The sequence below is a fragment of the Camelina sativa genome, chromosome 9 (assembly GCF_030686135.1).
Source record: "Camelina sativa cultivar CO46 ecotype springtype chromosome 9, ASM3068613v1".
In the NCBI taxonomy this organism is placed as follows: Eukaryota; Viridiplantae; Streptophyta; class Magnoliopsida; order Brassicales; family Brassicaceae; genus Camelina; species Camelina sativa.
This window is the reverse complement of record NC_141888.1, coordinates 42,058,437-42,073,018: the sequence shown is the minus strand read 5'-3', so window position 1 is coordinate 42,073,018 and position 14,582 is coordinate 42,058,437. Positions and strand designations below refer to the sequence as shown.

The following is a 14,582-nucleotide window of genomic DNA, read 5'->3' as shown; positions in this document are numbered from 1 at the left end:
TATATTTAAGAGGTGATACAATTATTTTTAAAGTATTATAATTTTATCAGGATAAAATACTAAAATTATGAAATATAACTGTTTGTATAATTTATAATTAATCAGAATAATATTTTGTATTTATTTAAAATAATACTATTATTTTTGTTTAATATATAATTATTTAAATTAACTGATTGTTTATTTTTTAGTGTATACAATCCAGTTTAATGATTGATTTTTTTTTTAATTTTATTTTGGGACACATATATAGAAAACAAATTTGCTATTAATAAAGAATTTAGGTAAAATTAATTAGTTTCTATAAAAAAATCGATTTTGTCAATTTACCATATTTTACTTATTGCTTTTAATGCAATTGTATAGGAACTAAAATATTAAATAAGCAATATTAAAAAAGTAAAAACCCAAAATATACTTTAAAAATGTATATAAAAATATTAAATTAGGTAGTTTTGAATTTGAATTCCAATGGTAACAATAGATCAGACGGTGTGGAACAAACAGATTAAGTAACACGGTGCAGTTTAAGTGTGGTTTATTAAAGAAAAATACAATATACGGTATAAATGCGGTTTAATTCGTAACAAACGGTTTAAAATAATTTTAAATGGTGAAGAAAACAACATGCAGTGAAGAACAAATAGTTTGAATGTGAAATTACAGCAAGCAGTACATCATACGTATTTTAGATAATTATTTTATTTAATTACATGTATATAATTAAAAAATTTAAATGTGAATTTAGTGTTTAATATAAAAACACATTATAGAGACTAAAATGTAACGGTTAAGTTTTTAAGCTCGATCAAGTGTCTAGCAACTTACTGTACTTACCAACAAAAGTTGGTGGGGTCATAATCTTATCACAACGTCAACGGTCAAAAACAACTCTGTTGCTTAATCTGGTAAAATTCAACGGCTTAGATCAAAGGGAACTAAGTGGGTCTCACTCTCAATGTCGTGGCTTCATATTATTTCCTCGAAATATGAAACCGTTGTGGTCTCTCTGACAATCTGCTGCTTAAAACATCTGGTGTGTTCTACACTTCTACTATGATCGATCTCATTATACCATTTCTTCGTTTTCTCCCCCTAAATATTCCTGAGTTCTTGATTCTTGATAGTTGCAGGTTTTTTTTTTTCTTTCTTTTCTTTGGTGCATCAAACTGTAGTTTCCAGTTTCTTGTTTTTGTTTTTTTCTTTAAATTTCGTTTTTCGATGTTCATAATAGTATTTTGCAATTTGCATGATCAGTATTTGGATTCACTTGGATTACGTGTTTGTGAATGTGTGTGTGTTTTTGCATGTCTGTTTTGTGTCTTCATATTGTTTAAATCTGGTGATTAGATTGAAGCTTTAGTGTTAGTTTGTTTTTACAGTTAAATATTTCCCTACTTTGATTCATGATGAGTCTCTTGTTCTGCTTTGTTAAAATCTTTTTTTTTTTTTCTTGGAATTTTTGGGTTGGTCTGATTTTGAAATCTCAGTCATGTGAGCATGCTGTAACACTCTGTTCCGATTTATCTCACATTAGTGTTATTATTAATGGTTATAGCTAAAAATTTATGGTTCTAGATCTTATTGTCATATATCAGATTATACAATTGATCAATTGTCTAGTTTTGTTACTGATTTGAGACATGTTTCACTATTTCTGATTTATTTTTCAAGAGATTAATTTATATATAATATCTATCTAGTCCTCCATTTTGCATTATCAGTAATTTTATTTAAGGTCCACATGTAGTCAGTTTAATTTGAGTTGCATGTTCTGGTAACGCCTATTTTGTTTAAGCTTGTTGATCACTGCTTCTGATTATTTAGGTGAAAATGGGAGTGGACTTGAGAACGGTTGCGGTTTCACTCTTTGTGTCGTTGCTGTTGTTTGTCTCAGCCACTTCTGAGAGCAATGATGATGGCACATTCAGAGTTGGCTTGAAAAAACTGAAACTGGATCCTAACAACCGACTTGCAACACGCTTTGGTTCCAATCAAGAAGAGGCCTTAAGATCTTCTTTCCGTTCGTACAACAACAATCTTGGTGGTGATTCTGGAGATGCTGATATTGTCGCGCTCAAGAATTACTTGGATGCTCAGTACTATGGTGAGATTTCTATCGGTACTCCACCGCAGAAGTTCACTGTCATTTTTGATACCGGAAGCTCTAACCTTTGGGTGCCATCAGGGAAGTGTTTTCTCTCGGTAAGCTTTTTACACCATTTGCTTTACAATTGTTGGTTTAAGAGAAAAAAAAACTTAACTGCTTTCTTTCTGTTGTTATGTAGCTCTCTTGTTTCTTTCATGCCAAGTACAAGTCCTCTCGTTCAAGCACATATAAGAAGAGTGGTATGCACATTATCTCTTTTGATTTGTACTTCTTGAGCTAGTTACCCGCCAATAGAAATATAAATAGGCCACACTACCAATTAAAAGTCATACATATATAGCTTTATGTGTAAGAGAATTTTGTCTTAAGATGCAATGTATAATGTGTAGGGGAAAGAGCCGCAATCCATTACGGCTCAGGATCCATCTCTGGTTTCTTTAGTTATGATGCTGTCACAGTTGGTGATTTGGTTGTCAAAGATCAGGTAAAATTATTCTACACTAGTGTTGATGCTTATATGATTGAATTTACTTTATGTACATTGCCTATCTCTTCAGGAGTTTATTGAGGCAACCAGTGAGCCAGGTATAACATTCGTGGTGGCTAAATTTGATGGTCTACTTGGTCTTGGATTCCAAGAGATTTCTGTTGGAAACGCCACTCCTGTTTGGTATGCGTGCACTTTTAATTTGTCTCATTTCTTGATTGAGGTTACCGATTTAAACACACTTTTGTAATATCTGATGTGTTGACAACATTGTTTTTTTTTTTTACGACGTATAGGTACAATATGCTCACCCAAGGCCTTATCAAGAAGCCGGTGTTTTCATTTTGGCTTAACCGTGATCCAAAAAGTGAAGAAGGAGGTGAAATCGTATTTGGAGGTGTTGATCCAAACCATTTCAGAGGAGAACATACATATGTTCCTGTGACACAAAGGGGTTACTGGCAGGTTTGTTCTTTATTTATTTTCTTGGTTTATTAATGGATGTTTCGTAATCACATCTCAGTTTCAAGCTATTAATTTTTGGTGATAGTTTGACATGGGTGAGGTTCTCATTGATCGTGAATCTACCGGTACGTGCAGTTCTTATATTGTTTTCCTTCATACATTAAGTTATTTTTCAACAGAAAGAAAAAAAGTGAAGCATGATTCTGTTTTATTATACCAGGCTACTGTGGAAGTGGTTGTTCTGCGATAGCAGATTCTGGAACATCCTTACTTGCGGGGCCAACGGTAAGCAAGAATCAAGAGTTTCTTAGCTTGTTCTTGTGGTTCGCAATTAATTTTTGATTTATTTTTAGGCTGTGATTGCCATGATAAACAAAGCTATTGGAGCATCTGGAGTTGTTAGCCAGCAATGCAAGACTGTTGTTGACCAATATGGACAAATCATTTTGGATTTACTTTTGGCTGAGGTAAGAATATCTTAAAATATGATACAAAACGCGATGATTATGTATTCAAATCTTTTGCTCCTTAACTCCTTTTCAGACTCAACCAAAGAAGATCTGCTCACAAATTGGTCTTTGCGATTTCGATGGCACCGAAGGGGTCAGGTAAACTTCCAATAAAAATTCTATAGACATAATAATTTACCGGTCTTCTCTTGTTGAGTGGTATTGTATCGTGTTTTTAGTATGGGGATTGAGTCGGTGGTGGACAAGGAAAACATGAAATCATCTAGTGGTCTTCGAGGTGCGGGTTGTCCTCCATGTGAAATGGCGGTTGTGTGGATACAGAGCCAGTTGAGGCAGAACATGACTCAAGAGCGGATAGTAAACTATGTTAATGAGGTAATAACAAGAAAATGTCCATTACCACAACCATAAAAATTTATTGTCTTAATTTTTGATATTATAGCAATAACATTTTCTTTTGTTATGATCTCAAAATTCATAGATATGCGAGCGCATGCCTAATCCAAATGGAGAGTCTGCAGTGGACTGCTCAAAACTCTCTACAATGCCGACTGTTTCATTCACCATTGGAGGCAAAGTCTTTGACCTTGCTCCAGAAGAGGTACTTGTTTGAGAGCTAATTTAATTCGGATCCAAACTTGATCCCTAAGTAACATATTGTGTGACTGATATTGTTTGAACTAACAGTACATACTAAAGATTGGAGAAGGACCAGTGGCACAATGCATCAGCGGGTTTACCGCACTTGACATCCCGCCACCTCGTGGACCTCTCTGGTGAACCTCTTGGCACGAAAAACAAAACAAATAAGTGATGATTATTGTCTTAAAATTCTAATCTTGATTCTTGATTTTGGAGTAGGATACTGGGAGATGTGTTCATGGGCAAATACCACACGGTCTTTGACTTTGGGAAGGAGCGGGTTGGGTTCGCAGAAGCTGTATAAAAAATGTAACATCGGTTGAGTCTTTTGTTGATGTGTTTTTTTTTTCTGGTGTGAGAGCTTTGTTGTTATATGGAAAGGTTGTGAACAATAATGTTGAAGCTTTGGGGATGTTTTTCTTTCTAACTCTTGATCGATAAAAAACCTCTTTTAAATAATTTTACAACATGATAAGATTCCATGCATGTTCCTGTAAATTGAATCTAAACCACATACAGTATTTGCAAATCGCTGGATGTTCATAACGAAAAATGTATTTGTGTTTGGAAAAAAACACAACCACGAAACGTTTCAATGGTTAAGAATTCATATTCCTATTTATGTTACTGGCGCTAAACGGTTTTGAAATTTAATCAAACAACGTCGACATTTTCGTTCGTTGCTGCTATCAACAAATTACGTGTGAGACTTCCAAGTTCCAACATATATGCCACATGACTCATTTATCGAATGATCTCCGACCATTTATACTTTATTATTGTACAAATCACCGATATAGAAATACTTAACATAATCTTTTTTTTTTTTTTTTTTTTTTGTAATATGGGGTGTACTAACGCAGAACATATCTAGTATAAGCTTCTACATGCACTAACCCCACATTATAATGTCGTAGTGAGTTGCTGACAATAAAACAGAGACAATCTATTAAAAACGATCTCATATTTCAACTTGGCAAAACCAATAGACTAAACAGCAATTTCGTTGAATTTAAAATTAAAGTTCATTTTCACCTAAAACACACATACGTATGGGCGGCACTTAAACCACAAAAAGTATACTCAAGTCTTATTCAAAGATATGAGATAAGAACTCACATTCTTGATAATATCATACATTTCTAATCATCAGAAACTAAACAAACTAAAAACTAAGAATGCACTTATATAATTTTCAATTTAAATTCAAAATTACCTAAGAACTTACTATTTCTATAATGCAGCAATGCCTCCCGAAATGTGGAAGCTATTTCACGTGGTTGGACATTGGCTCTTGACCTTAATCAATAGGTGGTGAATTCATCTGGCTATGTGGGAAAAAGCTAATCATCCTTTAAGACAATATATTCTTTAATCTAACTTTGAATACATCTTAACGTTATAGAAATTTGAGAACTAGTGGGTCGCTGCCATCAGAGATAGTGGTAACATCTTATGATAAGAGGACCTAATAATCCTGTTTAATTATAATGTACTAGTTAGGTAAAGCAGAAAAAATATATATAATAGATTTATCAGTTGGATTGACTTTTATGTTTATCCATGTAGCTGAAACAAGACATGTTGAGACTTACTGTACAAGTTACCAAAGTTACTAATAAAGTTGCTATCCTTATTAGATTCCAATAACTCAATACCATATTTAGGTATCACCTTTGTCCAACACTAACTAACTCCCCCTAAACCACGTGTTTTGTACTAAATAATCTCCATCAGCTTTAATTTATTACACTGTCTATATATATTGACTCTATCCTAAGGTTAGGACAGCATAGAGCCAAACAAACCATTACCACTTTTTCACAAATATACAGAGATGGGAAGCTTGGAAATTTCTAAGCAAGAAACTCATATCAAAATTGATAACTCAATATCAAGCAACAAAGAGAGAAAAAATGACATTGCCGATGCTAAACCCATTGTCTTAATGTCTATCTTGCGTGGTCTCCACGCAGGCTATTTCAGAATAAGTCTTTCTCTCTGTAGCCAAGCTCTGTTGTGGAAGATAATGATCGCGCCTGATTCACCAAGCATGTCTCATATGCATAGCAAACTCCCACCTATGGCGTTCCATCTCCTGTGGTACCTAGCACTTGTAACACAAGTGTCACTCTGTTTTTTGTATGCCTTGAAGTGTATTTTCTTACCTGACATGGTTAAAGCAGAGTTCTTGCACTATATTGGAGTGAACTATCTTTACGCTCCATCCATTTCATGCCTTCTCTTGCTTCAATCAGCTCCAATGATGGAACCAAACAGCGTTTTGTATCAAATACTATTCTGGGTGTTTGCTGTTCCGGTCTTGACACTAGACACAAAGCTTTACGGTCAGTGGTTCACAACAGAGAAAAGGTTCTTGTCAATGCTAGCAAACCCTGCAAGCCAAGTATCAGTAATCGCAAACCTTGTGGCTGCACGAGGAGCAGCAGAGATGGGTTGGAAAGAGTGTGCTCTATGCATGTTCTCCCTTGGAATGGTTCACTATTTGGTTATCTTTGTCACTCTTTATCAACGCTTACCAGGCGGAAACAATTTCCCAACCAAGTTAAGGCCAATCTTCTTCTTGTTCTTTGCTGCACCAGCCATGGCAAGTCTAGCCTGGAACTCCATTTCTGGTACCTTTGATGCTGTAGCAAAGATGTTGTTCTTCCTTTCCCTTTTCATCTTCATGTCCCTGGTAAGTTTACGATGCACAAAAATACTAAGATCAACGTTCAAACATAAAATTGTATGACAAGACATTTATCTTATTTGTGCTTAATATATATTTTCAGGTGTGTAGGCCAAATCTTTTCAAGAAATCAATGAAAAAATTCAATGTTGCATGGTGGGCTTACTCGTTCCCCGTTACCTTTCTTGCGTTAGACACAGTTCAGTATGCGCAAGAGGTGAAAGACTCGATTGGTTCTGGCTTGATGCTTATCTTCTCATCCATCTCAGTTTTGATCTTCCTCTGTATGATGGTACTGACAGCAGCAAACAGCAATAGACTACTCAGACGTGATCATGTCCTTGGTTCCGCTACAAGTCCAAAAGACAAGCAAAAATCATTACCGGTCAATGCGGCTTTGTAATTAAAAAAAAAGAAGCTATATTTGTTACTCACGTGTTAACTTCAAGTATTTTTCATCATGGTTGAGCGTGATAATTTCCAATCCAAAGTGTGCAATTAGATTTTAATTCTCCTCAAGCAATCAACTAAACTTATTTGGTTTCAGAACCGTTGTTTTCTCGAATTGCTACATTCACCTCCAGAGCTGTTATCTGAAACATTGCAAGCTTGAGTTGCAAATCTTCTGAGCAAATCCACTCAATTTACACCCATATTAGTACGTAGTTGAGCCAATTTTACGCTTGGAAATTAAATAATCATATTATACGTTTTACATATGATTGTATTATATTGATATTACAGAAACGAAAGAATCATTATTATGTGGGTTGTATTGATCTTTAGCAAATTAAAACCTAATGTCTACTCTACCATGATCAAATGGTATATATCTTTGTGAAACAAAGACCAAACAATCACATTATGAGATTATATAATAAGTAACTAACAAAATATATAATCTTGTGCTGTAGCACGGGTATCACCTAGTTATGAGATTATATAATAAATAAAGTAAGACGAAATTAAGTAGTGAATTAATTAGTGAGACTAATCGAAAAACAGTAAATAATTCCCATACTAACAACCTAGCATCAATTAATCATAAAAGCCCATTTGATAAATTTTATATGTATGGACTTTGACATCTCCGAATAAGCATTCACTTTGGTTATAGTTTCTTCAATAATGTTCTTTGTGGATTATTAGTCTGACTACAATAACTTGTGGAAGTGATTAATTTTTTATTTATTTAGAGATGAATCTGGTTGGAGAAAAATTGTCTATAATCGACCTATCAACTTTGTTGAACTGAACACAAGCCAGAACAGAGGAAGCGATCGATTTCTCTGATCGAAAGTGCTCTGTCTAACCATTTTTGAAGCATTTTCATCACTACATCAAGAGAACACTTGACTAGTGCGGTTGAGCTCAATTACCTTAGGAACTATTCCTATCAACATAAATGATTCTACATTGAATGTAAGTTTTAGAGTTTAAAGAGTTGATAATTATCTGTAAATGTTAATTAGCAAAGAAAATTACCAAATAAAAAGTCACAGTTCAGTAGTAAACAGTCGAAGGACATCATGCGGAAGAAAAGAAAAGGGAACAAAATAGGAGATTCTAGAAATTATATCAAAGTTATTTAAACTAAATTTGAAGCAAACTTGGAGCATAACTGAAGATACGTGGCCAGTTTGATTTTTGTCCAATATCCACTTTTCTCCAATATTGATCCTCTCCAATGATGTATACAAAATCGTTCATGTCATCGTCTTCGTCCTCGTCCTCATCACAACACACGATCACTTTATTCTCCTCGTCGATGAAAAAACTCACATCAGTTCCAAACCGATGAGTGTTCAAATCAATCTTAAAAAAAGGGCTCCAAGACATGGCTTTGGTCTGAGTGATATTATTTGTCATCCATATCTCCATCTTTGATGTATCGCTGTCCTGAAAGAACACTGACAGCCGATCTTCTCTTACACAAGATAAGGAGATAGTATCACAATAAGAACAAGGAAGGCACACACGTGGACCAAATCTCTCTGTTGTAAAGTCAAAACTTATCAAGAAATCGTCAATTAAATATTCTTCTTCTATATGTGAAGCAATCCAGTAAGAGTTTCCCATTATGGACACGCCATTGGCCTTTCGTGCGATTGTGAAGTCTGGTGTGACGCTATCAAGAACCCTCCATGAATTAGAATTAAACTCGTAGATTTCCAAATCAAAAGTTTCATCAAGATCATACTTCAAGATTTTGTAGTTGTAGCACGATTTGTTGTTTTCGTATCCGAGAGCGTACTATTGGAGATAGAGACTTGGTTTAGTGTGGTTTAGTTATTGAATTAACTTAACCGGAGATTGTATTGTATAGCTTAGTATACGGTCTAATTGATATGTGTATATATGCTCTTGTATAGATACATTTTAGTTTTTGAGGAAATGAGAAAGATATTTTCAAACCGTAACAAACTTTCTCATCGTCTTCTTCGTAATATGGTATCAGAGCCATCGAGCTCAATTCTCCATTGATTGCGATCTGATTCTTCGTTTTTTGAGCTCAATTCATCAAGCTACAATGGTGACCGTAGCTCAAGCCACACGAAAATCCACTCGATCGAAGTCAGGAACGAGTTCCGCTGTTCGAAAGTCGTCGCGATCCACCGGTGTTGTTGAATCTCCTCCGGATTCTCCTCCAGTTGCCAGATCTAGAGCTTCTGGAGCCCCGCGAGCCATCACACCACCGATATCTTTGGTTCCGACGCCATCTCCGTTCTCTATGCATAGTGCCGATCATCCAGGTTTGATTCTCGTTGCTATTCGCTTAGATGGAATGAATTATGATGATTGGGAAGCTGCTATGCGTATTGCTTTAGATTCAAAAAGGAAACTAGGATTCATAGATGGTAGTTTAACTCGTCCAAATGAATCGGATCAGAGTTTTCCCCTATGGTCTTGTTGCAATAGTATGGTGAAATCTTGGTTGTTGAATCCAGTATCACCAGAGATATATCGTAGCATTCTTAGACTGAAAGATGCTTCTGATATTTGGCGTGATCTATATAGTCATTTTCATATGAGTAATCTGCCAAGGACTTTCAATCTCACTCAAGAGATTCAAGATCTCCGCCAAGGATCTATGTCGTTAATGGCTTATTACACGAAATTGAAGACACTGTGGAGTAGTTTGGAGAGTACAGAAGAGGTTGATGAACCATGTGTATGTGGAAAAGCTGCTCGTTTGCAATTGAAGGCAGAGAGAGCTAAAATAGTCAAATTTCTTGCTGGATTGAATGAGTCTTATGCTATAATCAGGAGACAGATCATCATGAAGAAGGTGCTCCCATCCTTAGCTGAAGTTTATAATATTCTTGATCAAGATGATAGTCAGAAGGGATTCTCAAATGTGACTGTCACTCCTACTGCGGCATTCCAAGTATCGGAGGTTGAATCTTATTCTGGTCCAGATTCAACTGTTTGCTATGTCCAGAATGGTCCAAATAAAGGACGACCTATTTGTTCTTTTTGTAATCGGGCTGGTCATATAGCAGAAAGATGCTACAAGAAGCACGGTTTTCCTCCAGGTTTTACTCCAAAGGGAAAAGTCTTTGATAAACCTACTAAGCCGCGTCCTGTAGCAGCTCAAGTGTCTTTGACCACTTCTCAGTCTACTACTGAATCTCCTACTATGGAAAATATGATTGGGAATTTGAGTAAGGATCAAATTCAGCAGTTTATAGCACTTTTTAGCTCACAATTGCAGACTCAAGCAACTCTTAACTCATCGAATCCTGAAGCTAGTTCATCCTCACCTAAGCCTGAGTATACTGGTATTTCTTTTTCACCATCTACCTACTGTTTTGTTGGTATCTTAAATGTCTCCAAGAACACTATCTCACCACAAACCTGGGTGATAGATTCTGGAGCAACTCATCATGTATCTCATGATAGGAGCCTTTTCTCGACTATTGATACTACTATTGTGAGTTGTGTGAACTTGCCAGCTGGTCCAACAGTAAAGATTAGTGGTGTTGGAACAGTTAGAATTAACAAACATATTTCTCTCAAGAATGTGTTGTTTATTCCTGAATTCAGATTGAATCTCATCAGTATCAGCTCTCTAACTACAGATCTTGGTTCCAGAGTTATATTTGATCCTTCTTCTTGTGAAATTCAGGATCATACCAGGGAGTTGACAATTGGGAAGGGTAGAAGAGTGGCTAATCTCTATGTGTTGGAAGTTGAAGATTCTCAAATATCAGTTAATGCTGTCGTAGATGTCAGTATGTGGCACAAGAGACTAGGGCATCCTTCATTCAGCAGATTGGATGTCATTTCTGAGTCTTTAGGCACTACTAGACATAAGAATAAAGGACTTGCTTATTGTCATGTTTGTCATCTTGCTAAACAGAGAAAGCTTTCTTATCCTTCTCCGAACAATATTTGTAATTCAAACTTTGAATTATTACATATGGATATTTGGGGACCCTTTTCAGTCGAGACAATTGAAGGATTTCGGTATTTTCTGACAATTGTAGATGACCATTCAAGAGCAACTTGGGTTTATTTGTTAAAGACAAAATCAGAGGTTCTTACAGTCTTCCCAGGGTTTGTGAATCTTGTTGAAAATCAGTATAATGTCAGAATAAAAGCAGTCAGATCAGATAATGCACCTGAGTTGAGTTTTACAAAGTTTTTTCAAGAAAAGGGCATTCAGTCGTTTCATTCTTGTCCAGAGACACCAGAGCAGAATTCTGTAGTTGAAAGGAAGCACCAACATATTTTGAATGTTGCTCGTGCACTCATGTTCCAGTCGAAGCTTCCTCTTAAGTTTTGGGGGGATTCAGTGTTGACAGCGGTGTTTCTCATAAACAGGACTCCATCTCAGCTTCTCTCAAATAAAACACCTTATGAAGTTCTCACTGGCAAGAGTCCTACATATGATCAGCTAAGGACATTTGGTTGTTTATGTTATGGTTCGACTTCACCAAAACAGAGAACAAAATTTCAGCCAAGGTCTAAAGCTTGCTTGTTTTTGGGATACCCTGCAGGTTACAAAGGTTACAAACTTCTGGATTTGGAGAGTAATAACATTTTCATATCGAGGAATGTTATTTTTCATGAAGAGGTATTTCCAATGGCTAAAGATCTAGAGTATAATGAGTCTTTGGAGTTCTTTACATCGATTGATCCTGTGTCTTCAGGTAATTCTTTTTATCCTCTTCCATCACAAATTTCTGATCTCTCACCACAAATTTCTTCTAAAAGAGCAAAGAAATCACCTGCTCATCTTCAAGACTATCATTGTTACTCTGTTGATTCTGATATTCAATATCCCATTTCTTCTTCTCTTTCATATTCCAAAATTTCACCTTCTCATCTCTTATACATCAATAATAACACAAATATTCCTATTCCTTCTAATTACTTTGAGGCACGGGAATCAAAAGAATGGTGTGAAGCAGTTGATAAAGAGATTGGTGCAATGGAATTGACAAACACTTGGGATGTTACTACACTACCTCCAGGAAAAAAGGCTGTAGGGTGTAAATGGGTTTTCACTTTGAAATTTTTGGCAGATGGAAGTCTGGAGAGATATAAAGCTAGGTTGGTGGCTAAAGGATATACTCAGAAGGAAGGGTTAGATTATACAGAAACCTTTTCTCCTGTTGCAAAAATGGCCACTATCAAGTTGTTACTCAAAGTGCCTGCATCAAAGAAATGGACTTTGACACAACTTGATGTATCGAATGCTTTTCTTAATGGTGAGTTAGAGGAGGAGATTTACATGAAGATACCAGAAGGATATGCAGAACGAAAAGGAATTACTTTACCGAAGAATGCTGTATGTAAGCTCAAAAGATCTATCTACGGTCTAAAACAAGCATCACGACAGTGGTATAAGAGATTTTCTGCATCCTTAATAGCGTTGGGTTTTCTGAAAGGTGCTGGAGATCACACATTGTTTGTAAAACCTTGTGGGAATGAGTTTGTTACAGTCTTGGTGTATGTAGATGATATTGTCATCGCAAGTACTTCTGACATTGAGGCAACCTAGCTCACACAGGCACTGCAGAAACAGTTTAAACTCAGAGTTTTGGGTCAATTGAAATATTTTTTGGGACTTGAGATTGCTCGAAATTCAACAGGTATATTTATTTGCCAACGTAAATATGCTTTGGAGCTGTTGTCTTCTACAGGAATGCTAGGTTGCAAGCCTGTTTCTGTTCCGATGATTCCCAACCTGAAGTTGTATAAAGAGGGAGGTAAGCTACTTGCTGATAAGGAGCAGTATAGAAGAATTGTGGGGAAGTTGATGTATCTGACCATTACAAGGCCAGACATTACTTTTGCAGTGAATAAACTCTGCCAATACTCTTCTGCACCACGAACTTCTCATCTCGCTGCAGTCACTCAAGTTCTGCAGTACATAAAAGGAACTGTTGGTCAAGGCCTTTTCTATTCGGCGACTGATGATCTTACTCTTAAAGGGTTTGCAGATTCAGATTATGGAGGTTGTAAGGACAGTCGAAGATCGACAACAGGTTTCTCTATGTTCCTTGGTGATTCTTTGATTTCTTGGCGATCAATGAAACAACCTACTGTGTCTCGTTCCTCGGCAGAAGCAGAATATCGGGCTCTAGCCTTAGCTTCTTGTGAGCTAGTGTGGTTAAGTATTTTGCTGCGTGATCTCCGAGTTTACTCTGTTTCAGTACCTATCTTATTCTCTGATAGTACTGCAGCAGTCTATATAGCTACAAATCCGGTGTTTCACGAAAGGACTAAACATATTGAGATCGATTGTCATACAGTTCGGGAACGCTTGGATAATGGTCTTCTGAAGCTGTTACATGTTAATACAGAGGACCAAGTAGCGGACATTCTCACTAAACCGTTGTTTCCTTGTCAATTTGAGCATCTGAAATCCAAGATGAGCCTTCAAAATATATTTCAGTGCACATCTTGAGGGGGCCTATTGGAGATAGAGACTTGGTTTAGTGTGGTTTAGTTATTGAATTAACTTAACCGGAGATTGTATTGTATAGCTTAGTATACGGTCTAATTGATATGTGTATATATGCTCTTGTACATATACATTTTAGTTTTTGAGGAAATGAGAAAGATATTTTCAAACCGTAACAAACTTTCTCATCGTCTTCTTCGTAATATGTACCTATATATAGTTACCATCGTTATCATTATTGGTTTTGATCCATTTGGGTTGACCCATACACGGGTTCCAAACCAAGAGTCTATCATCCCCCGTTTTGCATAGCAATAAGCCACTACAGTGAAAGACTTCAAATACAAAGGCCATCATTAAGTTAAATTTAACCTCTATAGATGGATCAATATTGTCGTGGAGTCCAAACAGATTTAGGCTCATTGAACAAACCGTACGTCTCCTCAACATGGCAACCCGAAACTGTTTTTCTGCTTTATCAAAGTGCTTATTGGTGAATCTCTGATCACTGAGTAAAACGTTCCACTGTTTGCATGTAGTCCGTAGTCGTTTTAGAGATGAAGCAGAAACCCTAGCAAGTATCTCCTCTACCAAATCGAATGGAAGACTGGACAAGGAAGAAGATTTTAAGCTCATCATTAATGTAATCTCCCAAGGAAGAAGAGGAGCTATGTAAAAGGGATGCAATTATAAGCTAGGGTTCTGACTTTAAGGATAATTGACCTGCCTCGTCAAACGTCATATGTACTCTTCTTGTTTTTTTTTCCTAAGTTTATTTTTTTTCTATTTCTTTCTCTCAA

The 14,582-nt window shown here is 36.1% G+C and overlaps 3 protein-coding genes across 4 annotated transcripts; 2 read left to right on the top strand and 1 right to left on the bottom strand.

The window, feature by feature from the left end:
• The first annotated feature begins 835 nt into the window (after positions 1 to 835).
• Positions 836 to 4,633, top strand: LOC104703829 (aspartic proteinase A2). 2 transcript variants are annotated; one of them, XM_010419910.3, is made up of 14 exons: positions 836 to 1,036; positions 1,828 to 2,205; positions 2,289 to 2,349; positions 2,500 to 2,594; positions 2,668 to 2,780; positions 2,894 to 3,062; positions 3,148 to 3,187; positions 3,283 to 3,347; positions 3,416 to 3,529; positions 3,606 to 3,670; positions 3,751 to 3,907; positions 4,014 to 4,133; positions 4,220 to 4,308; positions 4,394 to 4,633. In XM_010419910.3, exons 1-14 carry the CDS (start codon positions 959 to 961, stop codon positions 4,476 to 4,478), a joined length of 1,629 nt encoding a protein of 542 aa, XP_010418212.2. In that variant the 5' UTR covers positions 836 to 958; the 3' UTR covers positions 4,479 to 4,633. The 2 variants fall into 2 exon arrangements, with proteins under 2 accessions (XP_010418212.2, XP_087323077.1); XM_087466951.1 differs by having other exon boundaries at positions 998 to 1,133.
• A 1,327-nt stretch (positions 4,634 to 5,960) lies between these two features.
• On the top strand, positions 5,961 to 7,415 carry LOC104714561 (S-type anion channel SLAH1-like). Its single transcript, XM_010431967.3, has 2 exons — positions 5,961 to 6,872; positions 6,970 to 7,415. Exons 1-2 carry the CDS (start codon positions 6,012 to 6,014, stop codon positions 7,267 to 7,269), a joined length of 1,161 nt encoding a protein of 386 aa, XP_010430269.1. The 5' UTR covers positions 5,961 to 6,011; the 3' UTR covers positions 7,270 to 7,415.
• Positions 7,416 to 8,459: 1,044 nt separating this feature from the next.
• LOC109126614 (putative F-box/kelch-repeat protein At1g62270) lies at positions 8,460 to 14,421 on the bottom strand. The gene is made up of 3 exons (XM_019230318.1): positions 14,019 to 14,421; positions 12,381 to 12,403; positions 8,460 to 9,119 (listed from the first exon to the last, which is right to left on the bottom strand). Exons 1-3 carry the CDS (start codon positions 14,419 to 14,421, stop codon positions 8,460 to 8,462), a joined length of 1,086 nt encoding a protein of 361 aa, XP_019085863.1.
• Positions 14,422 to 14,582: the final 161 nt, after the last annotated feature.

What these genes read in the sequence shown, in the direction of transcription:
- LOC104703829 (XM_010419910.3), top strand. Translation starts at nt 959, where the DNA reads ATGTCGTGGCTTCATATTATTTCCTCGAAATATGAAACCGTTGTGGTC. An exon ending in CATTGATCGTGAATCTACCG is followed by an intron (nt 3,188 to 3,282) that starts GTACGTGCAGTT and finishes TTATTATACCAG; the next exon opens with GCTACTGTGGAAGTGGTTGT. An exon ending in GATGGCACCGAAGGGGTCAG is followed by an intron (nt 3,671 to 3,750) that starts GTAAACTTCCAA and finishes TCGTGTTTTTAG; the next exon opens with TATGGGGATTGAGTCGGTGG.
- LOC104714561 (XM_010431967.3), top strand. Translation starts at nt 6,012, where the DNA reads ATGGGAAGCTTGGAAATTTCTAAGCAAGAAACTCATATCAAAATTGAT. An exon ending in TTTTCATCTTCATGTCCCTG is followed by an intron (nt 6,873 to 6,969) that starts GTAAGTTTACGA and finishes ATATATTTTCAG; the next exon opens with GTGTGTAGGCCAAATCTTTT.
- LOC109126614 (XM_019230318.1), bottom strand. Translation starts at nt 14,421, where the DNA reads ATGATGAGCTTAAAATCTTCTTCCTTGTCCAGTCTTCCATTCGATTTG. An exon ending in CAAATGGATCAAAACCAATA is followed by an intron (nt 12,404 to 14,018) that starts ATGATAACGATG and finishes ATCTCTCCAGAC; the next exon opens with TTCCATCTGCCAAAAATTTC. An exon ending in CATCTGCCAAAAATTTCAAA is followed by an intron (nt 9,120 to 12,380) that starts GTGAAAACCCAT and finishes TATCTCCAATAG; the next exon opens with TACGCTCTCGGATACGAAAA.